The 27,857-nt window shown below is 45.0% G+C and overlaps 1 protein-coding gene across 2 annotated transcripts in view; it reads left to right on the top strand.

The window, feature by feature from the left end:
* The window catches only part of cyldl (cylindromatosis (turban tumor syndrome), like), a 73,564-nt gene that overhangs the window by 3,060 nt on the left and 42,647 nt on the right, over positions 1-27,857 (top strand). For both annotated transcript variants that reach the window (XM_061825411.1, XM_061825412.1), the window contains exon 2: positions 5,991-6,455. In XM_061825411.1, coding sequence (XP_061681395.1) covers positions 5,991-6,455 — 465 coding nt within the window. The remainder of the gene's footprint in view (positions 1-5,990; positions 6,456-27,857) is intronic.

Here is a 27,857-nt window from a genome sequence, read left to right as displayed (position 1 = left end):
TGCCCTCATAGATGTCCTGTACTATTCAAACATATTTCTCCGCCACACCAGACTTGCGCATGCAGCACCACAGTTCCTCTCTTCGTAGTCTGTCACAGGCTTTTTCTAGATCTACAAAAACACAATGTAGCTCCTTCTGACCTTTTCTGTACTTTTCCACGATGCATCTGTGGTTCTCTTTCTAGGCATGAAACCATAATGTTGCTCGCAGATATTTACTTCTGTCCTGAGTCGAGCCTCAACTACTCTTTCCCATAACTTCATTGTGTGGCTCATCATCTTTATTCTTCTGTAGTTTACAGAGTTATGAACATCGCCTTTGTTCTTAAGAATGGGGACTAACACACTTTTCCTCCATTCTTCTGGCTTCTTCTCTCACGCTAGTATTCTATTGAATAAGTTGGTCAAAAATTCCACCGCCACCTCACCAAATTGCTTCCATACCTCCACTTGTATGTCCTTGGGACCAACTGTCTTTTCGTTTTTCATTCGGTTTAGTGGCGTTCTAACTTCCCCCTTACTAATCATTGCCACTTCCCGGTCATTCACGCTTGCCTATTCTCCTCTACCTTCTCTCCCATTTTTTTCATTCATTAACTTCTCAAATTACACTTTCTATCTACTTAGCACACTACAGTCACCAATCAACATATTTCCATTGCTGACCTTAATCACCTTTACTTGTTGCACATCCTTCCCATCTCTATCCCTCTGTCTGGCCTGACCTATCGAGATCCTTTTCTCCTTCTTTCGTATCTAACCTGGTGTACATGTCGTCATGTGCCTCCTGTTTAGCCTTCGCCACCTCTGCCTTCGCCCTACGACGCATCTCAATGTATTCCTTTCGCCTCTCCTCAGTCCTCTCTGTGTCCCACTTCTTCGCTAATCTCTTTCCTTGAATGACTTCCTATATTTTGGGGTTCCACTACCAAATTTCCTTCTCCTCTTCCCTACCAGAAGACACCTCAAGTACTCTCGTGGCTCCCTCTCTGAATACCTTGGCAGTAGTATTCCAGTCTTCTGGGAGCTCTTCCCTTCCATCGAGAGCCTGTCTCACCTCTTTCCGAAAGGCCACATAACATTCTTCCTGACTCAACTTCCACCACCTGATTCTCTGCTCTACCTTTTGTCTTCTTCGTCTTCCTACTCACTAACAGAGTCATCCGACACGCCACCATCCTATGCTGTCAAGCTACACTCTCCCCACCACTACCTGACAGTCGGTAACCTCCTTCAGATTACACCGTCTGCACAAAATATAATCCACCTGCGTGCTTCTACCACTGCTCTTGTAGGTCACTCTGTTCCTGTCTCTTCTGGAAATAAGTGTTCGCCACTGCCAATTCCATCCTTTTTGCAAAGTCCACTACCATCTGGCCCTCTAAGTTCCTTTGCTGAATACCGTACTTACCCATCGCTTCTTCATTGCCCCTGTTTCCTTCGCCAACATGTCCATTGAAATCTGCACTAATCACAACTCTCTGTCAGGGGTGCTCAGGACTACTTCATCTAGTTCCTTGCAGAATTTCTCTTTCAACTCGAGATCACATCCTACCTATGGGGCATAGCCACTTATCACATTATACTTAATACCCTCAATTTCAAATTTCATCTTCATCACTTGTTTTGATACTCTTTTCACCTCTAAGACATTCTTAGCCAGCTCTTCTTTTAAAATAACCCCTACTCCACTTCTCTTCCCATCTACTTCATGATAAAATAATTTAAACCCTGGACCTAAACTTCTAGCCTTACTCCCTTTCCACTTGCTTTCTTTGATGCACAATATATGAACCTTTCTCCTAATCATCACGTCAACTAACTCCTGAGCTTTTACTGTCATAGTCCCAACATTCAAAGTCCCTACACACAACTGTAGGGTATGTGCATTCCTCTTCTTCATCTTCGGACTAAGCCGCTTTCCTCCTCTTTTTTTGTCTTTGACCTACATTATCCGAATTTCTACCTATGCCTCGCAGATTAACAGTTCCGGGGACGTGCGTAAGAAGCCCGGGCCACGACCTAACCATTATGGAATTCGTATGATGAACGCTCATATATGTTTGGTACAGTTTTATGCCAGATGCCCTTCCTGATGCAATCCTTTGCATTTATCCAGGCTTGGGACTGGCCGACAGCTTGCACAATATTGTTCTGCCCAATGGCCTGTAGATGGTTCAATTTAAAAAAAAAAAGAAAAAAAAAAGAAGCCATCTGTGCACTGCAATTGGCTGGCAACCAGTTCAGGGTACCCCACCTCCTGCCCGATTATAGCTGGGTTAGGCTCTGACAATCTCATGACCCTTGTGAGGATATGGATCTCAGAAAATAGATGGATAGACATTGAGTAGCAAACTGTTTTCTTCTCTGGAAACATTTTCAGCAAGGCAAGAAAACCAATAAATTTCAGTTTTAACTTTTTTTTTTCCTTCTTAACAATTATTCCAAGTATAAAAAAAGAAACAGCACCTCACTTAAAAAGGCATAAGGAGACTTGTGTGACTTCACCCTGAGAAGCTAGCATTTTCAGATGATACATAGTTGGATCTTGGATCTAATATATTAACAAGTCTTTCGTCAAATGAAAAGGACATATGGGGATGATGTGTATTATTGTGTGTGTAGAATGTGTTTTACAGTGGTACCTTGACATACGAGTTTAATTCGTCCCCACAACTGAGCTCTTACCTCAAGTTGCGCTTATGTAAAAAAATATGTCTTAATTTTAATGAATCTAAAAGACATTAATCCGTTCTCAGCCCCAAAATGCCACCACATTTTTTATTTTTGATGTCTTTAAATAAGTGGATTTATTCATAACAAATATTGTCTAAAAATATAAAAGAGAACCGAAAGAAAGGAAGCGTTTTTATGAAGTTAAAAATCTTAAAGACAATGGAAATTAACTGCTTTTATCAAGTGTACTTACCTTGGAGATGTGATGACAAACCCCAACCCTAGTCTGTCTGGTGTCCTGGACGGCCACCCAAAGTGCAGAGCTTGGCTGAGCAGATCAGGATGTCGGCTAGGAGGCCAAGCATAAGGGTCCCTACGGGGTGACTCAGTTGGACATTCGCAAGCAGGGTCTCAATGGCAAAGCAGGAACCAAACAGGAGCCGGTGACAGCTGCGAACAAAGCACCGCCCAGGCATTGTTGAGAGGCGGCGGTTGTTGCTGCTGGTCGAGCACCGACAAGGCATGGTCGAGAGGTGGTGGCAGATTCTGGTACTCGTCGAGCACCAATAAGGCATGGTATCGGAGGCCGCGGCTGCTGCTGCTGCTGGTAAAGCACTGGTGAGGCATGATCAAGAGGCGTCGGCTGCTGCTGGTTGAGGACCGCTGAGGCATGATCGAGTGGTGGTGGCGGTGGCTGCTGCTGCTGGTCGAGCACTGCTGAGGCATGATCAAGAGGTGGCGGCTGCGGCTGGTCGAGGACCGCTGAGGCATGATCAAGAGGTGGCGGCAGGTTGAGCACTGCTGAGATGTGAGCGAAAGGTGGATGGGGGTCAGGCTCCTCTGAGGCTTGAGCAAAAGATGGCAAGGGTCAGGCTCCACCGAGACTTGAGTGAGAGGTGGCTGGGGGTCAAGCTCCGCCGAGGCGAGAGCGTGAGGCGGCTGGGGTCAGGCTCCGCCGAAGCGTGAGCGGGAGGTGACTGGGGGTCAGGCTTTGCTTGGTGTCATTGGGCGGAGTAAAGTGGGAGGCATAAAGTGGAACTCAACTTGGACGCCTCTCCTTGCTACCACGTGGGGGTCCTGGATAAATGGACTTTGGCTTAGGCAGACAGGGGCTGGAAATGGGCAGAGGTGACACAAATTGAGTTGGACTAAAAATAGGGAGGGGAAAAAACAAAATCTGTATCAGTGTCAGAATCAGACTGGGGGTCATATAAGTCAAGGTCCTCCTCAAAATCAGAAAAATATGAGTCTAATAAATTCTATGGGGGTGAACAGGTCGGGTGTGGAGGATGATTATAAAACATGGGTGGCTCAGGTAACAAGGAAGCAGAGGACAAAAAGACAGAGCCCACTCGGAGAGGGGTGACTTGGTCGGTAGGCTGGGTGCACTGGGAGCAGACCAGCGGCGTGATTGTCGACACCGCGTTTTCCCAGCTGCGTCCTGTTCTGGCTAGGTCATTCTGTCACAGGCATGGGGTTGGACCCAAATGCAGGACTCCGAGGCAGTGATATGATGTTGAGAGTCCTTTTATTCCAAGCAGAGTTCATACACAGATAAGCAGTCCAAAAAATGCAAAGGCTCAAAAGCACGTGGAAAAAAGCAGGGTCCAAAAGCTTGAAAACAAGGTCAGATAAATATTAGTCAAAAACAAGACTTGTTTTAGTTATGGTGGCTGTGGCAACGAGGCGAATACACAACAAGAGGTTCGTATACTCACGCAGACTAATGCAGTATCAACTCAACGAAATGGCCACAAACAATAAAACACACAAGTCTGAAATGCATAGCATAATTAGCGACAATGACGTTCAGGTGATGAGCTGCTGCCACAGGCAGCTGCACGCAGGGCAGTGGCCTGGCTACACCTCTGACACTATGTTTGTGAATGTGTAAGGCACGTGTCATTACATAGCGCCAATGCACAACCAGTTGCATTTTTTTTTCTGATTATTTCTTCACCACAAAGTCTGAAACTTTCTCTCATATTGCCAACACTTCCTTTATCTTGGTTGTAGAGATAACCACCTCCTCTGTCTCCTCGTCAGACCTCTCACTACGCACCTCTTATGCTGCTGCATCTGAAGCTCCTTTAATTCCTCTGTCGTCAGCTCATCCTCATCTCCATAGTTTCTAAATAATTTTCACCCCTTTGGCTGGCATTATTGACTTGATGGAGTCTTTCTGCTTGAGAATCGTACATATTGTAATACAGTATTTATAACTAGCGTCACTGGTGATGTAGTGGTAAACACGCCTGCCTTTGGTGTTGGGCAGCGTGGGATTGATTCCTGCTCACTGATAGTGTCGATATCTGCCCTCCGACAGACTGGCGACCAGTTCAGGGTGTCGTCCACCTTTCGCCCGAAGCTAGCTGAGATAGGCTCCGGCTTTCCCTTGACACTTGTGAGGATAAGCGGCATGTATAATGGATGGATGGATTTTTGTAACTAATGGATGGATGGATGGATAGATAGATAAATGGATGTCTGTAACTATGGGTATACCCCTTTAAGAGCGGAGGGGGGCAGGTAGACTAGGCCAGGAGAGTGAGTTTGCCCAGCAGCTGCTCGTTATTGGAGTGTTTCCTGTGTGCTGCCAAAGTATGAAATATAAACCCACTAAAACCCAGTGGTCACTCCTTTTCCTCATTGCCCATTACCAAGGGCATTACAATACGTTTGACATAGAATGGTCATACCTCTTGGCCAAGTTGCTCACTTGTACGTGTTTGTTTTTCTATTTTTTTCCGTGTTAATTCCATTGACATATCCTTTTCTTCTTCTCACCGCTTTCCTTAGAACTTCCTTTTTCTGGCCACATGAAGATTTACTTGTACTAAATACAAAATAACAAATCATGACAGCTGCACAGAGATGCTACCGAGCCAAGGGGCACACGTGAATTGACCGAGTGAAGTTCGAAAAGCTTAGCGGATCCTGGGCGTTCCAGCATCTTACAATCTTAACGCCTGATACTGTCAGTCGTTCATACGTCAAATCCTAGCTCGCAAGACACCCAAAATATTGTCCTGGTCGTAGGTCATATCTGGGAAAACTCGTATGTAAAGTCACTCGTATGTCTAGGTACCACTCTTTTGTAATCAAAGACAGACTTTGGGTTAATTTTACACGGGAATATGTTACTCCAACACTTGAAAACTCTTTTGTCCCCATATCCTCAAAATCTTTCTCAGGCACAGATGTTATTACACTGAACATCAATACAGTATGTGTCTCCCTTAAGTGCTTTTTCTTTTTAAGGATTACTGTATACAATAAAGGTCTTTGTCTTATTTTGCTTTTTTTCCATACAGTATATCTACTCTCCTTCTTTACGACGTGACCTCACCATCATGACTTCGACAGGCTACCAGTTCTTCATTGTCACTGAAACACCTGAGTCCCATCGACACTATCATGCTGGTTGCATATGTTATATTCATGAGCATCAACCAAGTTTTTGCTTCCCTCCAAAATTGCAAGTACTTGTACAACACTCTCTTACACCATTGTACTGTGAAGTAGATCAAAGATGTTTGGAAGAACTGAGTGCATATGAAGCTGGTCTGCTGCTGGCCCTCACTGACGACTCTGAAAGGCTAAAATGGTTCAGAGAAAAAGATGTTCTCCACAGAGCACTAACACTTTCTGAGGGAACTGAAGTGGTTGTGAAAGAAGAAAGAGAGAAATTCAATGGGATCATCCGGTACATTGGAAACTTGTCACAATCAATGTCAGAAGATCCTTTGAAGGGGATATTCTTTGGAATTGAACTGCAGGTATGACTTCAAAAATATATCTCTATTCCACAAAGAAACACATCAACTAGTTTTCCTCTTGTTTAACGTTCCTGCTCCGGTCGCCTGACCGTGGCCAGGAGACGCAGGGGAGATATCTTCTCCGGGGCCGAGGTTCTCCTCCTCGGGGTTAACTCCCTTCTCACATTGCAACTCTGAAGGTCAATGGCAGGAGGAGTAATAACACAGAGCATCGACTTGCTATTATACTCTCTTTATTTGCTTTTAGCACCCAACACTTCCCGGTCGGTGTGAATCAAACTTTCCCTTTTTTTTTCCTCACACTCTCCTCTCACCCAAAATACATGCGCAGTCCGTCTCATCCACACATCAACACACACGCTCACCTGCACTAACCCCGCAACACTCTGATGAAATGTAGTCAGTCATGTCTAATCAAAATTTTCTTTTACTCACGTTGGGTGTCATAACAGGAGAGGTGGCACGGTGACGCAGCTGTAGAGCCTTGGCCTCACAGTTCTTCGGACTGGGGTTCAAACTCCCCACCGTGTGAAGTTATCATGTTCTACCAATGCCCGCGTGGGTTTTCTCCGGGCACTCCAGTTTCCTCCTAATCATGACCCATATGAAGCGGAAATATGGGGAGAAATCTATAGCATGGGTAGAGAAATGGATAACTCTGTTTAAGTTTAAGTAGAAGTTAAGAAGTTTCAGTATCCGGCAGTTGCAAAATGACTCTAAATTGCTCATAGGTGTGAATGTGAGTGCAACTGTTGTCTGTCTACATGTGCCCTGAAATTGGATGGCCACCAGTTCAGGGTGTACTCCGCCCCGTGCCCGATGACAGCCGGGATTGGCTCCACCACTCCCATGGCCCTCGTGGGAATAAGCGGATCAGAAAATGGATAGATGTTAAATAGGAATGAACCCGTTTTTTTTTCCACAATTAAAAAAAGTACCCAACAAGAAGGATCATCTTTATTGTCATAAGCATGCATACAAGCACATGAAATGCATTCTCTGCATTTTACCCATCACAGTTAAAGCCTTTTTAGTGGCGCATACTGGAGCAGGGGCCAGCTGTGACAGTGTCTTAAAAGGTCCTGTATTTTGGCTTTTTAGACCTTTAGAGGCCCCATAGCTCAGTGGTTAGAGCACTGGTTTGGTAAAGCAGGGGTTGTGTGTTCGTATCCCACTGGGGCCTCCACTCCCTGAGAAGGGTTGCGTCAGGAAGGGCATCCGGCGTCAAAAAATTGTGCCAAACATATATTTGCGTTCATCTGAGATGACACGCTGTGGTGACGCTGAAGGAAACACACAGACCTCCATAGAACGACTTCCTAACATGGACTTAATACTTGTGTCAATTTCATTTACAAAACGAAAAAACTTAGTTTTGGCATACAAGTGTGAAGAAGTGGCCTCTCTGACAGCATCTCCTGTTTGATCCAGTGTTTTGTATCCGCTTTGTTCATATTTCGCTAAGACCGCCCCTTTCCTCTGAATGGTTGCCTCACTGTCGAAGACTTACTTGTGAGAGCACACATGTTTAGTTTGACAGTGCTGGCTTCAGAGTATATAGGGAAGGAGTTGCTCTTCGCTTATGACACAGAAATTTGACTGTTTGACTGTTTACTGATTTCAGGGATCTTGGCAGAAAAAGTTTGTTGCTAAAGAATGAATGGACGATTTTAATTTATAGTTCACAACTACTGAACCACCACAGAGAATGTTAAATTCCAAATAAATTGGTTTGGAAGTATGACCCTAGAATAAGGTCTCAGACATTCTTCGAGCAAAATACAGAAAGGATACGTCATTTTACCACACTTAAATTTCCAGTTAAGTGGTTGAAAACACTATTTTGAGTGTGTGTGTGTGTGTGTGTTGTGGAGGGGTAGTGTGGCTTGCAGATTAGACTATTACGACTGGAGAGTTGTTACAAGGTGAGGAGCTACTTGTTGTCAAGCAGCGGAAGCCTCGAGAATAACGATCCTACCTAATATCATAATCTTGGAAAGGTCAGTGATGCAGTATTGGATGGGGATTAAATAGTAGTCTATAAATTACAGTTTAAAATATGTTTACATACATGATGTGAGACACACCTTTCAATTTATTTGAAGGCACAGGGAAAACTTCTTTGTGTAACATCATGGAACTAAACTCGTAAGACATGAAATGTGTATATCAAGCCAAGAATAAGACCAAAGGCCTTATGAAGATTTGCCTGAAGCTGGTAAGAGCTTCTCATTATCCTCAGTGAAACAAGTACTGTACTGACATGGACTGAAGGGTGCAGTATATATTTGCGTTGAACATAACTTTTATTTCGGAAATAAATTCAGCGGGGTTTAATGCCTGTATTCAACTTCCAGGTTAGTCCGATTTATGTTTTGGCATTACCGTCTAACTTGGCATGAGGCACCACATCCATTATTAGATGTACAGTATATCATCAGAATCATCTTTATTGGTCATGTGTGGAAAAACACACAAGGAACTTTTTTTCCGGTGGTTGGTGCTGCCCTGGTATGGCACAGAAGAACAACAATGCAACAGCGACAAAGAACAAGAGACATTTCTCTTTATAGGAACTATTCCTTATAAGAGTTGTGCAAGATGTAAAATCTTCATTTGGAACAGAGATAAGTGTGTCAACATCCCACATTGTGTAAACATTGTACAGAGTCGCTTTACGCGTTCGCGGTTCCTATTATAGTGCAATGACAATTGTGCAAAGGGAGCAGTTTAAATTGTTGAATCGTGTGATAGTCTACAACAGAAGTGTCAAACTCTGGCCCGCAGTGTAATTATATTTGGCCCGCGAGGCAATTTCAAATTAATATTAGAGCTGGCCCGCCGGTATTACACGGCGGCAGCGCTGTAATGCCACATTCACCGCTTATACTACAAATCCCATGATGCTCTGCTGTTGTTTTGACGTCAAAACAACGCGACAGGCAGACGCCCCTTCTCTGTGTTAGTGTCTATGATAGCGGTCATGGGTGCATTAAGGAGGTAGTGATCCGTCTTCGTGCACACTCCTTCGGCTAAAACCCCGGTTGACTCCGTATCCCCGTTCCTCTCCCCCGGATATCACCGTGACCTTAAACTACAGGTGTCAATGTGTTACCCTACCAAGAAATGGCGAAAAGAAAGGCAGAAAATGGAACTTTTTGGGACAGGTGCGAGACGGAATATCTGTTTGCATATGGAAAACAAAGAGCTTTTTGTCTTCTTTAAGGAGCCAATGTGTCAGTAACCAAGGAGTACAATATTAGACGACACTATGAAACAAAATACCAGGACAAATATAAGGCCATGGACACGACTGAAAGGAGCCAGAAGGTAAAGGTAATGAAAAGTTTTTGGGGTTTTTTTCACGGCAGAAAATTTTCACAAAAGCCACAACACAAAGTGGGGCTACTGTAAAGGCAAGTTATATTGTGGGAAAACAAATTGCCAAATCTGCCCGACCCTTGAATTAGAGAGAGTTTGTAAAAAAAATCCATGATGAAGTTTTATGACCAAGTGCGCCAAGAGAAGAAGCAGGCCTTTGCAAACGTCAACCTGAGTAGAAACACAATAGTTAAGCACACATGCGAGCTTGCCACCAGTCGATGGATGAAGATTTTATTTTTCCCTTGCTGTGGATGGGAGCACTGACACGTCTGATATTGCGCAGCTGTCAGTCTTCGTCCGCGGCGTGGACTTAAATCTCTGTGTTACGGAGGAGCTTTTGGGATTTAAATCCATGCATGGCACAACCACAAGAAATCTTTGAGGAGGTTTGCAAATGTGTCAGTGAGATAAACCTGCCGTGGGATAAATTTATGGGATTAACCACTGATGGCGCAACAGCGATGAGTGGTTAAAAAGAATGGACTGGTGGGCAGGTTTCGTGAAAAGATGCTTGAAGAGAACTGTGCGGGTGAACTCTGTTTATCACTGCATTTTACATCAGGAATTCTTGTGTGGTAAAGTGCTAAAGATGGAAGATGTGAGCAAAGTAACACAAGTTGTTAACTTCATTAGAGCCAAAGGTCTCAATCATCGGTAGTTTTAAGTGTTTTCTGGAAGAGTGTGGTTCAGAACACACAGATGTGCCGTATCACACACAGGTGAGAATGTTACGCCGCGGAAAAGTGCTGAACAGATTTTTCGAAGTGCGTGAAGAAATATGTCAGTTTCTGGAAAGTAAAAGGAAGGACACAGCAGAGATCCAGGAACAAAAGTTTCTATGTGAGCGAGCCTTTCTGTGTGACATCGCAAGCCACCTCTATACGATGAACCTACAGCTGCAGGGGCGGGGACGCATCATCATAGATATGTATGTATTAGTCAGTGAGAGCTTTTAAAACTAAGATGTGCCTGTGGGAGAAGCAGATGCTACAAGCGCACTTTGGCCATTTCCCCTGCAGCCAAACCATAAAAACGCAGATCTCTACCACTATGTGTGCACATTTTGCTGAAAAGCTCAGCGTGCTTGGCACTGAGTTTAGCTGGCAATTTGGCGACTTTGATGTCCAGAAATTTTGATTTGAACTGTTTCGTAATCCCTTCGCAGTTGATGTGGAAAAAGCACCAACCAAGTACAAATGGAGCTGATTGAACTCCAGTGGAATGCAACGCTGAAGTCAAAGTTTGTTGCAGTCTTTGTCCGCGGCGCGGACTCAAATCTCTGTGTTACGGTGGAGCTTTTGGGATTTAAATCCATGCATGGCACAGCCACAGGGAAAGAAATCTTTGAGGGGGTTTGCAAATGTGCTAGTGAGATAAACCTGCCATGGGATAAATTTGTGGGATTAACCACTGAGCCCCACCCCTGCACAGTTTCCGCAGTTCATCCCTGACACGATGCCTCAGCTCCGCACCGAAGTTGCCCAATTGCTCTCCATGTTTGGTAGCACTTACTTATGTGAGCAACTTTTCTCCTCAATGAAGATGGCGGAAATGTCTCACAGGAGACGTCTGACCGATGAATACCTTTGTTCGATAATAAAGGTTTCCTCAGCTCAAACCCTGAGCCCCGGCATTGATAAACTGGCATCCAAGAAAAGATCCCAGGTGTCTGGCTTGGGCACATCAGAGTAGATCAGTGTGTCACAAAATGAGCAGTAAATACATTTTCTATGCACTTTTTCTTGCTACTCCAAGGCCTGAATAGTTGATTTATTCATAGTTTTTGTTTTTTTATTTTCAAATTTGTTAGCCTGTGTAAGAAGCTAATTTTGATATTTATCTCAGAAAGCTGCAAACACAAAGGAGGCATTCAATTTTTACTTTTATTCAATATGCTATTGATGTTTATTATTATTACTTTTAGTAGTATTATTAGCAACGTTATTTTGCACACCTCTACCTTTAAGTTATATAAGCCTTCCTTGTTCAGTATTCATTGTGAAATCAAAACTTGTTTGGTTCCACAGTAAAAGGTTTATTTGTTCAACCTTGGCCCACGGCTTTGTTCAATTTAAAATTTTGGCTCACTGTGAATTTGAGTTTGACACCTCTGGTCTACAAAATATATTACGAATACTAATATTGATTGGTCCAGCAAGATGCGAGTGAGTATCCCAACAATAGCACAAGGCGGAAAATAGTAAATTTGCTGATCAAGAATTTAAGAACTGAATTGCCGGAGGGAAATAATAGTTCGAATGGCTTCTGGTTTTGATTTGCGTTGATCTGTAGCGCTTTCCCAACGGAAGGAGCAAGAAGAGCTGGTGGCCAGGTTGTGGAGGATCCAAAAGGATCCTGCCTGCTTTGGACCTTGTTCACATTGCATGTAAGTCCTCAATAGTGGGTAGAGTCGTGCCGATAATCCGTTCAGCTGTTTTGATTGTCCGTTCCAGTCGGAGTTTGTCCTTTTTAGTGACAGCCCCAAACCAGACACAGAGGTAGACAGTACTGATTGGATGAGTGCTGTGTAGAACTGTCTCAGCAGCCCATGTGACAGGTCATGCTTACTCAGAAGCTGAAAGAAGTACATCCTTTGCTGTTTTTTTTTTTTGAGGACGGAATTCATGTTAGTCTCCCACTTCAGGTCTTTTGAGACTGTAATTCCCAAGAACTTGTAGGTCTCGACAGTTGACACAGAGCAGTTGGACAGCGTCAGGAGCAGCTGTGGTGAAGGATACCTCCTGAATTGACCACACCAAAGCTCCAGGCTCGCCACTTCCTGTCGATATGCAGACTTGTCTTTGATGAGGCCAATGACCGTGGTGTCATCTGCGGACTTCAGGAGATTGACAGGGAGACAGATACCACTAGGTGCAGTAGTTAGTGTAGAGCGAAAAGAGCAGAGGGGAGAGGACACAACTTTGGTTTACCCCAGTGCTGATAGTGCGCGTGGATGAGGTGGTGTACCCCAGTCTCACCTGCTATGTCCTGCCCATCAGGAAGTTGTAGATTAACCAGGAGATCGCAGGTAAGACGCTGAGCCAGAGAAGTTGGAGGAGAAGAGTTCGGAGTGATGGTGTTAAACACACTGCTGAAGTCCATGAACAGGATCCTCGTATAGGTACCATCACTGTCGAGATTTTCAAGGATGAAGTGCAGGACTATGTTGACGGCATCATCTGCAGACCTGTTTGCTCTGTAGGCAAACCGCAGTGGGTCCAGCTGGGGGCCTGTGATGCTCTTGAGGTGGTCCAGCACAAAGCGTTCAAAGGACTTCATGACCACAGATCTCAAGGCAACAGGCCTGTAGTAATTAAGACCTGATACTGGGTTAGGGTTAGGCTAACCCCTATTCTTTGGGGACCGGTATAATAGTGGAGCGTTTAAAGCACGTTGGTACTTCACACAGTTGTGGAGACCTTTTGAAGATCTTTGCCAAGACAGGAGCAAGTTGGTCTGTGCAGACATTGAGGCAGGTTGGGGGCACAAGTTCTGGGCCCAGCGCTTTGTTGTTCATTTAGGAAAAGTGGAAAACAAACCTTTTATTAGTCTCAGAATTATAAAGACTGCCACATTTCTGATAAGTTCTCGCTGTACTTGATAAACTCAGGACACACAAAACATGGCGGTCTGAAATTTTATAGGGAATTCAATACAATCTACGGGAGAATACAGGTACAACTAAAAATAAAAGTAAAATAACTACTGGTAAAAGAGTAAATTAGGCATACGAAAAGGAAAGGGAAAAGAGAACGTGTGGTTGCTGGACTACAATAAACAAGCATGTAAAGGTTTAATGCGTTCGGTCATCATGAGAGAAAGCAACGTTGGGATTTCATGTGACACTAGTAATTTCCGCAATATTATTAGACACTGATGTTGTCATTTTAGCAAGAATTGCATTGCGTCAACACCTGCACGCAGACCAGTTGGTCTTTTGGAATGGTCTTCCTGAGGACCTCAGGCAGAAATTAAGCAGGTTTGTTTGGAAGAAAAAATGCACAAAAGTTAAAAAAAAAATGCAAAATGAAAGAAGAAGAGCAAGGTCTAGGACAGCTTGGGGACTTCCTGCATAGGGTTAAGCTGCCTCAATGACAGGTCCAGCTCTTTTTTACGAAATACCATAGACAGTCCTTGGAGTGCTTTTCAAGCAGTGCTCCCATTACAGGGTCATTTGGTAGAGTAGGAAGTAATGTTGGAAAGCATGCACTGGTCAAGGAGGTTTAGAGCCCACTAAATTAAGGTCTGTTTTATAGTACTTCCACTCTTCAGTGATATTTCTTGCACTAGAACTGTTTTAGTTGTACTTTTTCAAATGTTTTATTTTTGTATTTGAATGCTTATAATCTTGTAAAGTTCATTGCAATACCTTTAAATGTGCTATAAAAATAAATTTGCTTTGGTTTGTAGTTGACCAAGAGTGCAAAAATGGAGATTTTGATACCTTAGTGTTGGTGATGTCAAATGTCTGAGACCATCCATCCCTGGTCATGGGGGCAGTAGATTGAGCAGAGACGCCCAGACTTCCCTCTCCCCATCCACTTCATACAGGTCTTCCGGGGGGATCCCGAGGCATTGCCAGGCCAGCCCAGAGATGTAGTCTTTCCAGCATGTCCTAGGCCCTCCCAAGCATCTCCTCCTGGTGGGACATGTCCAGAACACCTCACCAGAGAGCTGTCGGGAGGCATCCAAATCAAATGCCACACACATCTCATCTGGTTCCTCTTCTTTATGGAAGAATGGCGGTTCTACCCGAAGCTCCTCTCGGCTGACAAACCTTCTCATCCTATTTCTAAGTGATAGCCCAGACACCCTCCAGAGGAAACGTATTTCGGCTTCTTGTATTGATGATCTTGTTCTTCAATCAATCAATCAATCCAAAGCCTTTATTATCATTATATGACTGTGCATACAAGAGATAATCACTTCTCTATAAGGTGCTTGAACCAATAAAATAAAATAGATTTTAAATAACGCCACGGAGGGTCAGTTGGAAAGTGTTGGCATCACAGTTCTGAGGTTCGATCCCAGACCCGCCCTTGTGGAGTTTGGATGTTCTCCCCGTGCCTGCATGGCAAATGACTTTAGGTAGGTATCACTTAGTTACCTAAATGTACAATACATACATTAATAATATACTCGTTAACTTCACAGTTCTGAGGTCCCGGGTTCACTCCCGCCAGTTTAGCGTGGGTTTTCTCCGGGCACTCCAGTTTCCTCCCACATCCCAAAAACATGCAACATTAATTGGACACTCTAAATTCCCCCTAGGTGTGATTGTGAGTGTGGCTGTTTGTCTCCATGTGCCCTGCGATTAGCTGGCAACCAGTTCAGGGTGTACCCCGCCTCGTGCCTGTTGACAGTTGGCATAGGCTCCAGCACTCCCCATGACCCTTGTGAGGATAAGAAAGAAAATGGATGGATGGATGGATGGAACATCTTAAATATGGAGTCACTGATGGTCTACTGGTACACACGCCTGACTTTAGTGCAGGCAGCGTGGGATAGATTGCTGCTCAGCGATGGTGTTTGTGTATGCCCTACAATATACACAGGCACAGTTATTGCGATAGGAAGTTCAAGAAATAAATGAATACATTAATGTATTTTTCAGTCTTATTCCCCATGTCCAAGCATCGGTTCAATTATTTCCCATTCATACTCCAGTGTTTATATTTAGTGGTCTTACTTTAACTTCAAGGAGTTGATGACTCTAGGGATAAAGCTGTCTTTGACTCTGTTTGTCCGTGTCTTGTGGGACCTATAATGCCTGCCACAGGCCAGTTGATTAAACAGGTGGACCCAAGCGCGGAAGATTACATAACTGCAGTGCCTTGTGAAAGTTTTCGGCCCCCTTTGAACTTTTCAATCTTTCGCCACATTTCAGGCTTAAAATTTAAAGATAGAAAATTGAAATTTTTTGTCAAGAATCAACAACAAGTGGGACACAATCGTGAAGTGGAAGAAAATTTATTGGATATTTGAAACTTTTTTAACGTATAAAAACCTGAAAAGTGGAGCGTGCAATATTATTCGGCCTCTTTACTTTCAGTGCACCAAACTCACTCCAGAAGTTCAGTGAGGATCTCTGAATGATGCATTGTTGATTGATCATAAATAGAATCCACCTGTGTGTAATGAAGTCTCCATATAAATGCACCTGCTCTGTGATAGTCTCAGGGTTGTATTTAAAGTGCAGAGAGCATCATGAAGACCAAGGAACATACCAGGCAGCTCCAAGATACTGTTTTGGAGAAGTTTAAAGCCGGATTTGGATACAAAAAGATTTCCAAGCTTTAAACATCTCAAGGAGCACTGTAAAAGCAATCATATTGAAATGGAAGGAGTATCAGACCACTGCAGATCTACCAAGACCCGGCCCTCTAAACTTTCACCTCGAACAAGGAGAAGACTGATCAGAGATGCAGCCAAGAGGCCCATGATCGCTCTGGATGACCTGCAGAGGTCTACAGGGAAGGTGGGAGAGTCTGTCTTTAGGACAACAATCAGTCGTACACTGCACAAATTTGGCCTATATTGAAGAGTGGCAAGAAAAAAGCCATTTCTCCAAGATATCCAAACATGGAAGAAGGTGCTCTGGTCAGAGGAAACCAAAATCGAACTTTGTGGCCACAATGCAAAACGATATGTTTGGCGTAAAAGCAACACAACTCATCACCCTGAACACACCATCCTCACTGTCAAACATGGTGGTGGCAGCCTCGTGGTTTTGGCCTGCTTTTCTTCAGCATGGACAGGGAAGGAAAATTGATGGAAAGATGACTGGAGCCAAATCCAGGATCATTCTGGAAGAAAACTTGTTGGAGTCTTCAAAAGACCTGAGACTGCGATGGAGATTTATCTTCCAACAGGACAATGATCCAAAACATAAAGCCAAATCTACAATGGAATGGTTCACAAATAAACATATCCAGGTGTTAGAATGTCCAAGTCAAAAGTCCAGACCTGAATCCAATCAAGAATCTGTGGGGAGAGCAGAAGACTGCTGTTCACAAATGCTCTGCATCCAACCTCACTGAGCCCGAGCTGTTTTGAGAGGAAGAATGGGAAAGAATTTCAGTCTATCGATGTGCAAAACTGATAGAGACATACCCCAAGCGACTTATAGCTAGCCTCTCCTCCACCAGTATGAAACCCCAGTATCCAGGTGCCAAGCCGGGGGGAAAATAAGTTTACCCACACCTGCATAGCACCTCTCACTGAGGGCAATGACCAAGTGGAAGATAGTCCAACCCCTCTTTGGAGGAGTGATACCAGAGCCCAACTGTGTGTGGAAGCCTGCCAACTATCTAGGTTGAACCGATCGACCTTGCACACCAGAGAGGTGACATTCAATGTCGATAGAGTTCACAAATTTAGCTGTGGATGGGATTGACAAGGTGCACTTATAAATCTTACATTTTCTCCAAAATGGACAGGGCATCTTATAACGCGGAGGGTCTTATATGTTAACCGACGTTCCAGAATTTGTAACTGACTGGGAGCATTTACTGCTGACACATTAGTTATATAGAGAACAAGCAGATGTGTGAGAGGACAGCATGCGGACATTACAGGGGGAAGTGTGGGAGAGGATGCTACAAGCACCCCCTCCAGAAGGTATATAATGGCAGTGTGTGTTATGTGCTCAAAAGCATCGTTTTGGCTAAGGGCCCCAAAAAATGGCACCAATGAAGAGTCACGCTTACGGAGCACAGTTGAAAGTGTAAAATATTAATGATGCCAAGAAACATGGGGAGTCAAGCAGTCATGAGAGAATTCCAAATCAACCGATCCATGGTGCTGAAGTTGAGGAAGCAGGAAAACGATCTTTCCAAAGTCAAGAAGACCAAGCTGAGGTTCCATGGAAATAAGGCAAGGTGGCCCGAATTGGAAGAACAACTCCAGCATTGGATTAATGATCGAAGAACAAACAACCGCCGTGAAATAACAAACGTAGCAAATGAACTCTAAGCTTGCTATTATTCCAGGAGGCTTAATGAAGCAACTTAATTTACAGGACATCAATGTAAACAGGGTGTGGAAAGTGAAGTTGTGAGTGGAAAGTGAAGTTGTGAGTGGCATGGGAGCGATCGATAACAAATGGCAAACACAGCTTTGTTAAAAGGCATCATCGGGCGACTTACGCCACAATTTGTGAATGGATTGTGGATGCTTGGGCTTAGGTGTCTGCTTTCACTTTTGTTCAAAAAGCCGGGATCATATCTAAGAGGTTGCACGTAAACGAGACTGACAGTGACAAGCGGGAACCTGGCGTGTTTGATGGAGAAATTGCCCAGCTGTTCATTTTAGATACAGAAACTAAGGACTTTGATGGATTTGTGGATGAGCATAATCAAAAAGTAACGTACATAGTTAAATACTTGAATAAAGTCCAGCACAACTCACTGTTTACATTGTTAAATACTTCAATGAAGTACAACTGAACTTGTTTACATTGTTAAATACCTCAATGAAGTACAACCCAACTCAGTTTTGCTCCTGGTGCATTTTTAGATAGTGTTTATGCATGCTACTGGATGTTTTATGCTAGAAGAAGAAATGCGATAGTGAAAGGACTGAGGAGAGAAAAAAGAATACATCGAGGCATAATGTGGGGCAAAAGTAGATGTGGCAAAGGTAAAAGAATGCAATCTGTATACCAGGTTGGACACTAAAGAATGAGGAAAAGGATATATACAGGTTGGCGAGATTGAGAGAGAGATTGAAAGGCCTTTCATCAGATTAGGGTCGAGAGAAAGAGAGAGAGAGAGAGAATGAGAGAATATTGGTAGAAAGTTGATGAAGATGGAACAAAAGTGCAAGGGTGTGAGAGGGAGACCAAAAAGGTTGATTGCTATTGTGAGGGAAGATTTGAAGGTGGTTGATATTAGAGACGAGGATGCGGGAGATTGGCTTTCATGAAAGGATGACTTCCTGTGTCAATCTGTAACAGGACAAGCCAAAACAAATTGAAGAAATTCACAAGTAGGGTGGTAATCTGGAACAGTGTCAACTGTGGAAATGGTGCAGATACATCTCTCGCACGAGTGGCCAGTATTGGTCAACGACAGACATGAAAATAGTGCAGAGTGGCGCGACTACAACAGTGAGGGCACAAATGTATAATTGGCGTCACAAAGATGTGACAATCTCAAAACAAAACTAGCAGGATTTGAGAATAGAATTGTAGGTCAATTGTTATTGAAGTTAATGAAAAACTATTCATTAATGCCTATCTGTGGGTAGAAGCTGGAAGAGAGAGTGACTACGATGTGGATGGTCCAAGAGGATTTTGCATGCCTCTTAGTTCTGGCAGCATGTAAATTCTCAGGGGTTGGAACTGGGTTAACACCTTTTTTTTCAGCACGATTCTGTTGTCATCTAATCAGCATTGCAATTGTTAGGCCTGAAGAAAGTTGAATGTAGTCGTAATTCCTCGTTTATCGCGATTAATTGGGACCAGAACCACCAGCGAAAAGGGAAAAACCGCAACACAGGAGGGCATGTTTGTTTATGTGTGTACCAGAACGAAAGGAAAAGAAGAAGATAGTAACCATTCATCACTCGGGGGCTTATGCTGGAGCCGCTGGCAATGTAGCTGAGTTTTTTTTTACCTTTTGAGATAAGGAGTTGTTTTTGTGTGTGTGTGCGTGTGTGTTCGGGTCTGTGGGTTGGTGGGTGCGTGTGTGTACCAGAATGTTTAAAATATGTCAACAGTACAGTACAGGGTTCCCTTGCTACTCCGTGCTTTCACTTTTTTTTTTTTTTTCAGTTTTTTTCACACACCCCTGGGAAAAAAAAAAATCAGACAGCTCGGCATATTGTGGGAAGACTGATTTATACAAGGTGCATGATTGGTCCCCGGTGCAACATGGATGAGAGCATGTGTGGATATTTCTCGTGAGCTGATTGGCTATGCATCATCAAAGCCTCACCCAGCTACAATGGTACCTGTACTTAAGAAATTAGTCCGTCTGGAAGTCATTTCATAACTTGAATCTTTCGTTAGTAGACACTTTTGTACATAGAGGTAGCACTGTACTTCTGTTCCACCCTTTTCCTTGTCCTTCCATTCTGCCATTTTCTATTCTGTTGACTGTCTGTGCAATAACCTTGTGTTAACAATGCATCCCAAGCGCTATGTTGATGGAAAGGTTCTTCGAAGGGTCGAGAAAAAAAGAGGAAGGTGATGACTATCAGTGAAAAAGTAACACTTTTGAATACGATCAAAGATGGCAGAGGTTGCACTTTTGTGGCGCACCATTATGGCATGAATGAATCCACGGTGCACTACATAAAATCCATAAAACTGCTTCAATAACTTTTAATCAGAAAGCAAAACATGTGGTGACTCTTTGAGATAAGAGGATTGTTTGGATGAAAGCTGCAGTAGTTTTCTGGATAGCGGATTGCAGAGAAATGGCCCGGTGATGATGATAAAGAACAAGAGGAAGATGATGATGATCAACGAAAAAGTAAAACTTTTGGATAAGATTCAAGACGGAAGAAGTTACGCTTTTGCGGCACGCCATTATGGCATGAATGAACCCATGGTGCGCTACATAAAATCCGTAAAACCACTTAAATAAATTTTGATTAGGAGGCAAAATTGTGGTTACTCTGCAAAATAAAAGGATTGTTCAAATGGAAGTTGTGTTAGCTTTGTGGATAGCGGATTACAGAAAAACAACCCGGTGACAATGATAAAGAGGCGGAAACAAGTGCTGACGAACCTCAAAGTGCAAAGAGGGAGTCACCCCATTGAGGACGAGGCTTTTCGGCAAGCAAAGGTTGGTTTGAAAATTTTGAAAAGTGTAAAGCCCTCAGAAACATGTCTTTGATTGGTGAGGCTTCTTCTTCTTTTCCTTTCAGCTTGTCCTGTTAGGGGTCGCCACAGCGTGTCATCTTTTGCCATCTTAGCCTATCTCCTGCATCTTCCTCTCTAACCCCAACTGCCCTCATGTCTTCCCTCACCACATCCATAAACCTTCTCTTTGGTCTTCTTCTCGCTCTTTTGCCTGGGAGCAACATCCTCAGCATCCTTCTACCAATATACTCACTCTCTCGCTTCTGAACATGTCCAAACCATCGAAGTCTGCTCTCTCGAATCTTGTCTCCAAAACATCCAACATTGGCTGTCCCTCTAACAGGCTCATTTCTAATCCTATCTAACCTGCTCACTCCTGACGAGAACCTCAACAACTTCATTTCTGCCATCTCACAGTGCCACCGTCTCTAATCTGTACATCATGGCCAGCCTCACCGCTGTTTTATGAACTTTGCCCTTCATCCCAGCAGAGACTCTTCTGTCACATAACACATCAGACACCTTCGCCAGTTGTTCCAACCTACATGGACCCGTTTCTTCACTTCCTTACCACACTCACCATTGCTCTGGAATGTGGACCCCAAGTATTTGAAGTCATCCACCCTCACTATCTCTTCTCCCTAGAGCCTCACTTTTCCCCCTTTCCCCCTCTCATTCACACACTTATATTGTATTTTACTTCGGCTAATCTTCATTCCGCTCCTTTAAAGTGCATGCCTCCATCTTTCTAATTGATCCTCCACCCGCTCCCTTCCTTCACGGCATACCACAATATTATCTGCAAAGATCATTGTCCAAGTGAATTCCATTCTAGCCTCCTCTGTCAGCCTATTTATTACCAAAGCAAACAGGAAGTTGCTCAGAGCTGATCCTAATGCAGTCCCACTTCTACCTTAAATTCTTCTGTTACATGTACCCAACACCTCACCGCTGTTCTGCTGTCCTCATACATGTCCTATACTATTCTGACATATTTCTCCGCCACACCAGACTTATGTATCCAGTACTGGAGTTTCTTCCTTGGCACTCTGTCATAGGCTTTCTCTAGATCCACAAAGACACAATGTTGCTCCTTCTGACCTTCTCTGTACTTTTCCACTAGCATCTTACTTCAAAGATCTCCTCAATTCCACCAACACGCCTTCCCATGAGGAAGCTCAGTCTTGGTTCTCTGAGGCAGGTTTTTCTATCTCTGGGGTTGAGGTCACCGAGGTGGCCAAAAAGCTCCTTGGTGGCATCAACAGACGGATCGGTGCAGCATCTGCAGCGATGCAGACTTTGTATTGGTACGTTGTGGTAAAGAAAGAGCTCAGTCGAAACGCACAGCTCTCAATTTACCAGTCGATATACAATCCTACCCTCATCTATGGGCACGAGCTCTGGGTCGTGACCAAAAGAACAAGATCCCAGGTACAAGCGGCTGAAATGAGTTTCCTCCACAGGGTGACCGGGGTCTCTCTTAGAAGATAGGGTGAGAAGCTCGGTCATCCGAGAGGGACTCAATGTCGAGCCGCTGCTCCTCCACATTGAGAGGAGCCAGATGAGGTAGCTGGGGCATCTGATTTGGATCTTCCAGACGCCTCCCTGGTGAGGTGTTCCGGGCATGTCCCACCGGAAAGAGACCCCAGGGACGACCCAGGAGATGCTGGAGAGCCTATGTTTCTCGGCTGGCCTGGGCACCCCTCAGGATCCCTCCGGAGGAGCTGGAAGAAGTGGCTGGGGAAAGGGAAGTCTGGGTATACTTGCTGAAGGCCCCCCCCCCCCACACACACACACACACACTCCCCGCGACCCGAGCCGGAGAAGCAGTACAAAATGGATGGATGTTTTATTTTAAACATTCTGGTACCCATACTCACACACACACACTCGTGGGCACACGTACACACAAACACACACACACACACACACAAAACAACTCCCCATCTCAAAGGTGAAAAACGGGTACATCACCAGCACCTCAAGCAGAAGAGTTTCTGACTGATGAATGGTAACTATACTCTTCTTTTCCTTTCGGCTTGTCCCGTTGGAGGTGCACTGTGGATTTTTCATGACATTTTGGCGCACCACAAAAGCATAAATTCTGCCATCTTTTATCATATCCCAATGTTTTTTTTTTTTTCACTGATCATCATCATCATCTTCCTCTTGGGTGCTTCGGAGGAAGCTTATGTTTCAGCACAGTGCTTTGGCAGTATTATGAACACGAGATGTTTTTCACAAGGGGTTGGATACAAATGCAGGACTCTGAGGCAGTGACATGATGTTGAGGGTGTTTTATTCCAGGTAGAGGTCATGCATAGGTGAATAGTACAAAAAGGCAGAGGCACCAAAACACTTGGCAATGGGGAAGGTCTAAAAACATGAAAATGAGTTCGGATTTTGGGGAAAAAACAAGACTTGACTTATCTGTGGTGGCACAGGAACGCTGGCCATGACAACGAGGCAAATACATAGAGAAGCCCGTGTACTCACGCAAACTAATGCAATCTCAAGCACAACGAACTGGCAACAGAGTGAAAAACCCAAAGCTAGGCGTGGCGAGAACAGGCGAGTACTGATGCTGGTCACGCACTGACGAGGCATGGTCGGGAGATGGCGACTGCTGACGCTGTTTGAGCACTACCAAGACATGGTTGAGAGGCGGCAGCCACTGCTTCTGGTGGTCGAGCACCACCGAGGCATGGTCAAGAGGTGGCGGCTGCTAAAGGTCGAGCACCACCGAGGCGTGGTCGAGAAGCGGCGGCTGCTAATGGATCACCGTCGAGACGTGGTTGGAAGGGCACTGCAGAGGCATGGGCAATAGACAGCTGGGGCTTAGGCACTGCAGAGGCATGGGCAAGAGGTTTGGGCGCGGTCGCTGCCGTGGCATAAGCGAGAGGCGGCTGCGGGCCCAGCGCAGCCGAGACATGAGCGAGATGCGGCTGTGGGCCTGGCGCAACCAAGACAGGAGCGAGAGGCGGCTGCGGGCCCGGCGTCGCTGAGACATGAGCGAGAGCTGGCTGTGGATCAGGCACCACTGAGACATGAGCGAGAGGTGGGTGTGGATCATGCACCACCTATACATGAGCGAGAGGCTGCTATGGATCAGGCACCTCTGAGACATGGGCCAAGAGGCAGCTGTGGGTCATCAGGTGTCTCCTCAGCCTGCTGCCATCAAAGCTTGGTTGGAGTGCATACAAGAGTGGCAGTGTGCTCACGGGCTCAGGAAGGTGAATAGAACAAGTTCACTGACTGGCGGATTTTGCTTGGTGTGGCTTGGGCGAGTGTAGCAGGAGGCATAAAGCTGTGCTCTACTTGGACTCTGTGGGTCGAGCGCAGATGAGACCTGCAGCTGCATTGGACAGCACCGGCCGGGCGCCACCAGAAGAAGAACACGTGTTGGACATTGCAGCTCGAGTGCAGATGAGACATGAGCAACTAGTGGATGGCACATGATGGTGGAACATGACCATGTGGTGAACGTTGCGTTCCAGGCGCCGACGAGACATGAGCACGTAGTGGGTGGCATGCGCTGGACGCTGCCGGAACATGAGCACATGGTGAACATTGCGTGCCGGGCGCCAACTAAACATGTAGTGGATGGCATGCGCTGGACACTACTGCTGAAGCATGACAGAGAGAGCAGCTGCTGTTCGGAAGCCACAGAAGTGAGAGACGGCAGCAGTATGTCATAGTGCCAGAGAGCGTGGCAGTGGCCATGAGTTGGGCGTTGCCAAGGCATGAGCAATCGACGGCAATGGGTTGAATGCTGCCACTGGAGTGAACGTGCAAAGGTTGGTCGTGATGGACCTTGTGCCAATGAAACAAAAGAGAGAGGTGAACGCCACAAGCCAGGTATCGCCGGAACAAAAACAAGGGCCAGCGGGAGGTCAATTAATCTCCACTCCTGCACTCGGTCCACGAGAACCGCAACCAATGAGGCCAACTCATTCATTGATTGCGTCTGCTCACATTGATCATTGAAATGGAGTTGGAAGGCAGCAAATTCTTTAGTCCGCTGCACTCGAAGGGCAGCAAATTGTTCATCCCGCTGGCCTTGATGTTTCGCGTTTATCGTGTCTGAGTCCACTGGGTCCATGTTGGGCCAGTTCGTTCTGTCACGGGCATGGGACGAAGAATTTGACCCAAATGCCGAACTCGGCAGTGACATGATGTTGATGGTAGTTTTAGTCCAAAAAGTCAGAGGCACAAAAACACGTGGCAACAGGCAAGGTCCAAAAACATGAAAACAAGGTCAGATTACTTCTCTGTAAAAAAACAAGACTTGACTTTGCCGTGGTGACATAGGAACGCTGGCTGTGACAATGAGGCACAACAAGAGGCTCATATACTTACGCAGACTAATGCAATCTCAAGCACAACAAACTGACAACTGAGAATGAAAAGCCCAAGGCTTATATAACTGGCCTAATTAGCGTCAGGAAGGTGCAGGTGTGGAACTTCTGCCAGAGGCAGCTGCGCCCAGGGCAGTGGCCTGGCCACGCCCCTGACAAGGTTATTGCAAAGATAGTCAACACCATAGAAAATGGCAGAAAGGGAGGACAAAGAAAAGGGTGAAACGAAAGTTGCTGGGGGAGGCCTCAATAGTGCGGAGTCAATCACCTCACGAGATAAATCCACACATGCTCTCATTGGTCGATTGTCGCACTGGCGAGCAATCACACATCTTGTATCAATGCGTCTTCCTGCAATATGCCACTATGGCTGTATTTTTCCAAGGGTTTTTGTGTGTGTGTGGGGGGGGGGAACACCCTTGTGAGGATAAGCGACTAAGAAAATGGATGGATAAATCTGAATCAACCTGTCATACAATGTTTATAAAGGTCAAGTGTCATCCCTATAAACCTTCTAAAATAGATATTGAAATGAAAAGTACATACAACATTAATCACTTCAATGTCCACACGAAAAAATGTGAGAATAAAATGTGAAAATATGAGCGGAGAGCGCGTCATCCACGTGCAAAGTTGTGGAAGTGTCATTTGACGTCCAAGTGGTCGCCATATTGGCTGCATCTCCTGCCTGTGACGTCACCCCGGACAGTCTCCATTGAAAACACGCTGTGGCCCCTACTGTGTGAGACGAACACGTCACTTCTGAGACGGAAGCTCTTTTCCAAGAAGAGAACATCTTACAACCGAGTGAAGTTACCGGGGCAATATTACCTTATTGTTTCGAGCCATATTTAGATGATATACGGATCACGGCCAAATCACCTCCCCGCCCAACCAATATCCGCACAGCGGTGATAACAACGCTGCCCACGAGTGACGACGACGCCGCGGCCAAACCGCCTCCCCATCCAATCCACTTCTGCGGCGGAGATGAGCCACCACGGCAAGACGCAGCGACAAGCTACCCCGCCGACAAGGCCAGGAAGGCTGAGCCGGCCGGAAAGACAAGGCCGGTGGCGATTCACAAGGTCTGTAGAGGGCGTTCTTCAGTGGCTGCTGCACGGAAGCCTTCCGATGCACACATCAACACATTTAGCACCCCTGACTTACAGATTACGCCCCCCATTCCCCCAACTATTGTTTTTTTTTTAGGAGCTGTATACACACCTACCTGTCATTTGGAACCCACGAAGCTCTCATCCTTTGCACCTGTGCAATCCATTCTTCACGACGAACCGGATCTTTTGGAAAAGTATGAAGAGCGAATCCATCCTCCCGAGTGTTCGCGCAATATCCAGCAATGAAACGAACCGGCATTTTGGCTAACACGAAGGAACAACGAGCTATCTTCCGGCTAGTAAAACTCATAGAAAGAAATGAGTCCGCTTGAGCGCGCTACTGCCGCCAACGTCGTTTCCTCCTTCTTGTCGAAAAAAAAATCCCTCAAGAGGATTTTCATGGCGGGAGTTATAAAAGCCATATATGTCAAAATCATGTTTTGCGGTGAAAAAATGGATGGGTCCATACCGGCTTCTGTGTTTTTATTAACATCCTAAGAATCATCCATTTCATGACACTTTACCTTTAAGATGTAAAATGGAGCTATATGGTGGAAGTCTTTCAAGTAATACCAAAGTTTTGCAGTTTTACAATAATTTTGCTTGCCTACTGCTCCTTTGGAAAACTAACATAACCAGTAACATCTTACAGTATATTATTATCCTCATCCATCCAGCCATCCATTTTCTTTCCTGCTTATCCTAGGGTCATGGGGGGTGCTGGAGCCTATCCCAGCTGTCAACAGGCAGGAGGCAGGGTACACCCTGAACTGGTTGCCGGCCAATCACAGGGCACAGAGAGACAAACAGCCCCACTCACAATCACACCTAGGGGCAATTTAGAGTGTCCAATTAATGTTGCATGTTTTGGGATGTGGGGGGGAAAGAGGAGTGCCCGGAGAAAACCTACGCAGGCACGGCGAGAACATGCAAACTGACGGGATTGAACCTGGGACCTCTGAACTGTGAAGCCAACGAGTATACTATTTCTGTATGCATTGTAGTTTTTGATAACTAAGTGACACCTACCTATAGGCATTTGGCTCCATCCAATGATACAATGAAGAAAATAAGTATTTGAACACCCTGCTATATTGCAAGTTCTCCCACTTAAAAATCATGGAGGGGTCTGAAATTTACATTGTAGGTGCATGTCCACTGTGAAAGAGATAATCTAAACAGAAAAATCCAGAAATCACAATGTATAATTTTTTTTAACGATTTGTGTGATACAGCTGCAAATAAGTATTTGAAAACCTGTCTATCAGCTAGAATTGTGACCCTGAAAGACCTGTTAGTCCACCTTTAAAAGTCCACCTCCACTCCATGTATTATCCTGAATCATGTGCACCTGTGTGAGGTCGTTGGCTGCATAAAGACACCTGTCCACCCCATACAATCAGTAAGACTCAAACTTGTAACATGGCTAAAGACACCAGAGACAAAACTCCACACAGCTGGAAAGGGCTATAGAGAAATTGCCAAGCAGCTTGGTGGAAAAAAGCTCCACTGTTGGCGCAATCATTAGAAAATGGAAGAAGTAAACATGACGGTCAATCTCAATTGGAGTGGAGCCCCATGCAAGATATCCCCTCGTGGGATCTCAATGATCCTTATAAAGGTGAGGAATCAGCCAAGGACTACACGACAGGACTTGGTCAATGACCTGAAAAGAGCTTTGAGTTGGTAATACACATTATACGTCATGGTTTTAAATCATGCATGGCACGGA

Source organism: Syngnathoides biaculeatus, chromosome 7 (genome assembly GCF_019802595.1).
Source record: "Syngnathoides biaculeatus isolate LvHL_M chromosome 7, ASM1980259v1, whole genome shotgun sequence".
Lineage (NCBI taxonomy): Eukaryota > Metazoa > Chordata > Actinopteri > Syngnathiformes > Syngnathidae > Syngnathoides > Syngnathoides biaculeatus.
This window is presented reverse-complemented; position numbering and strand designations above follow the sequence as displayed.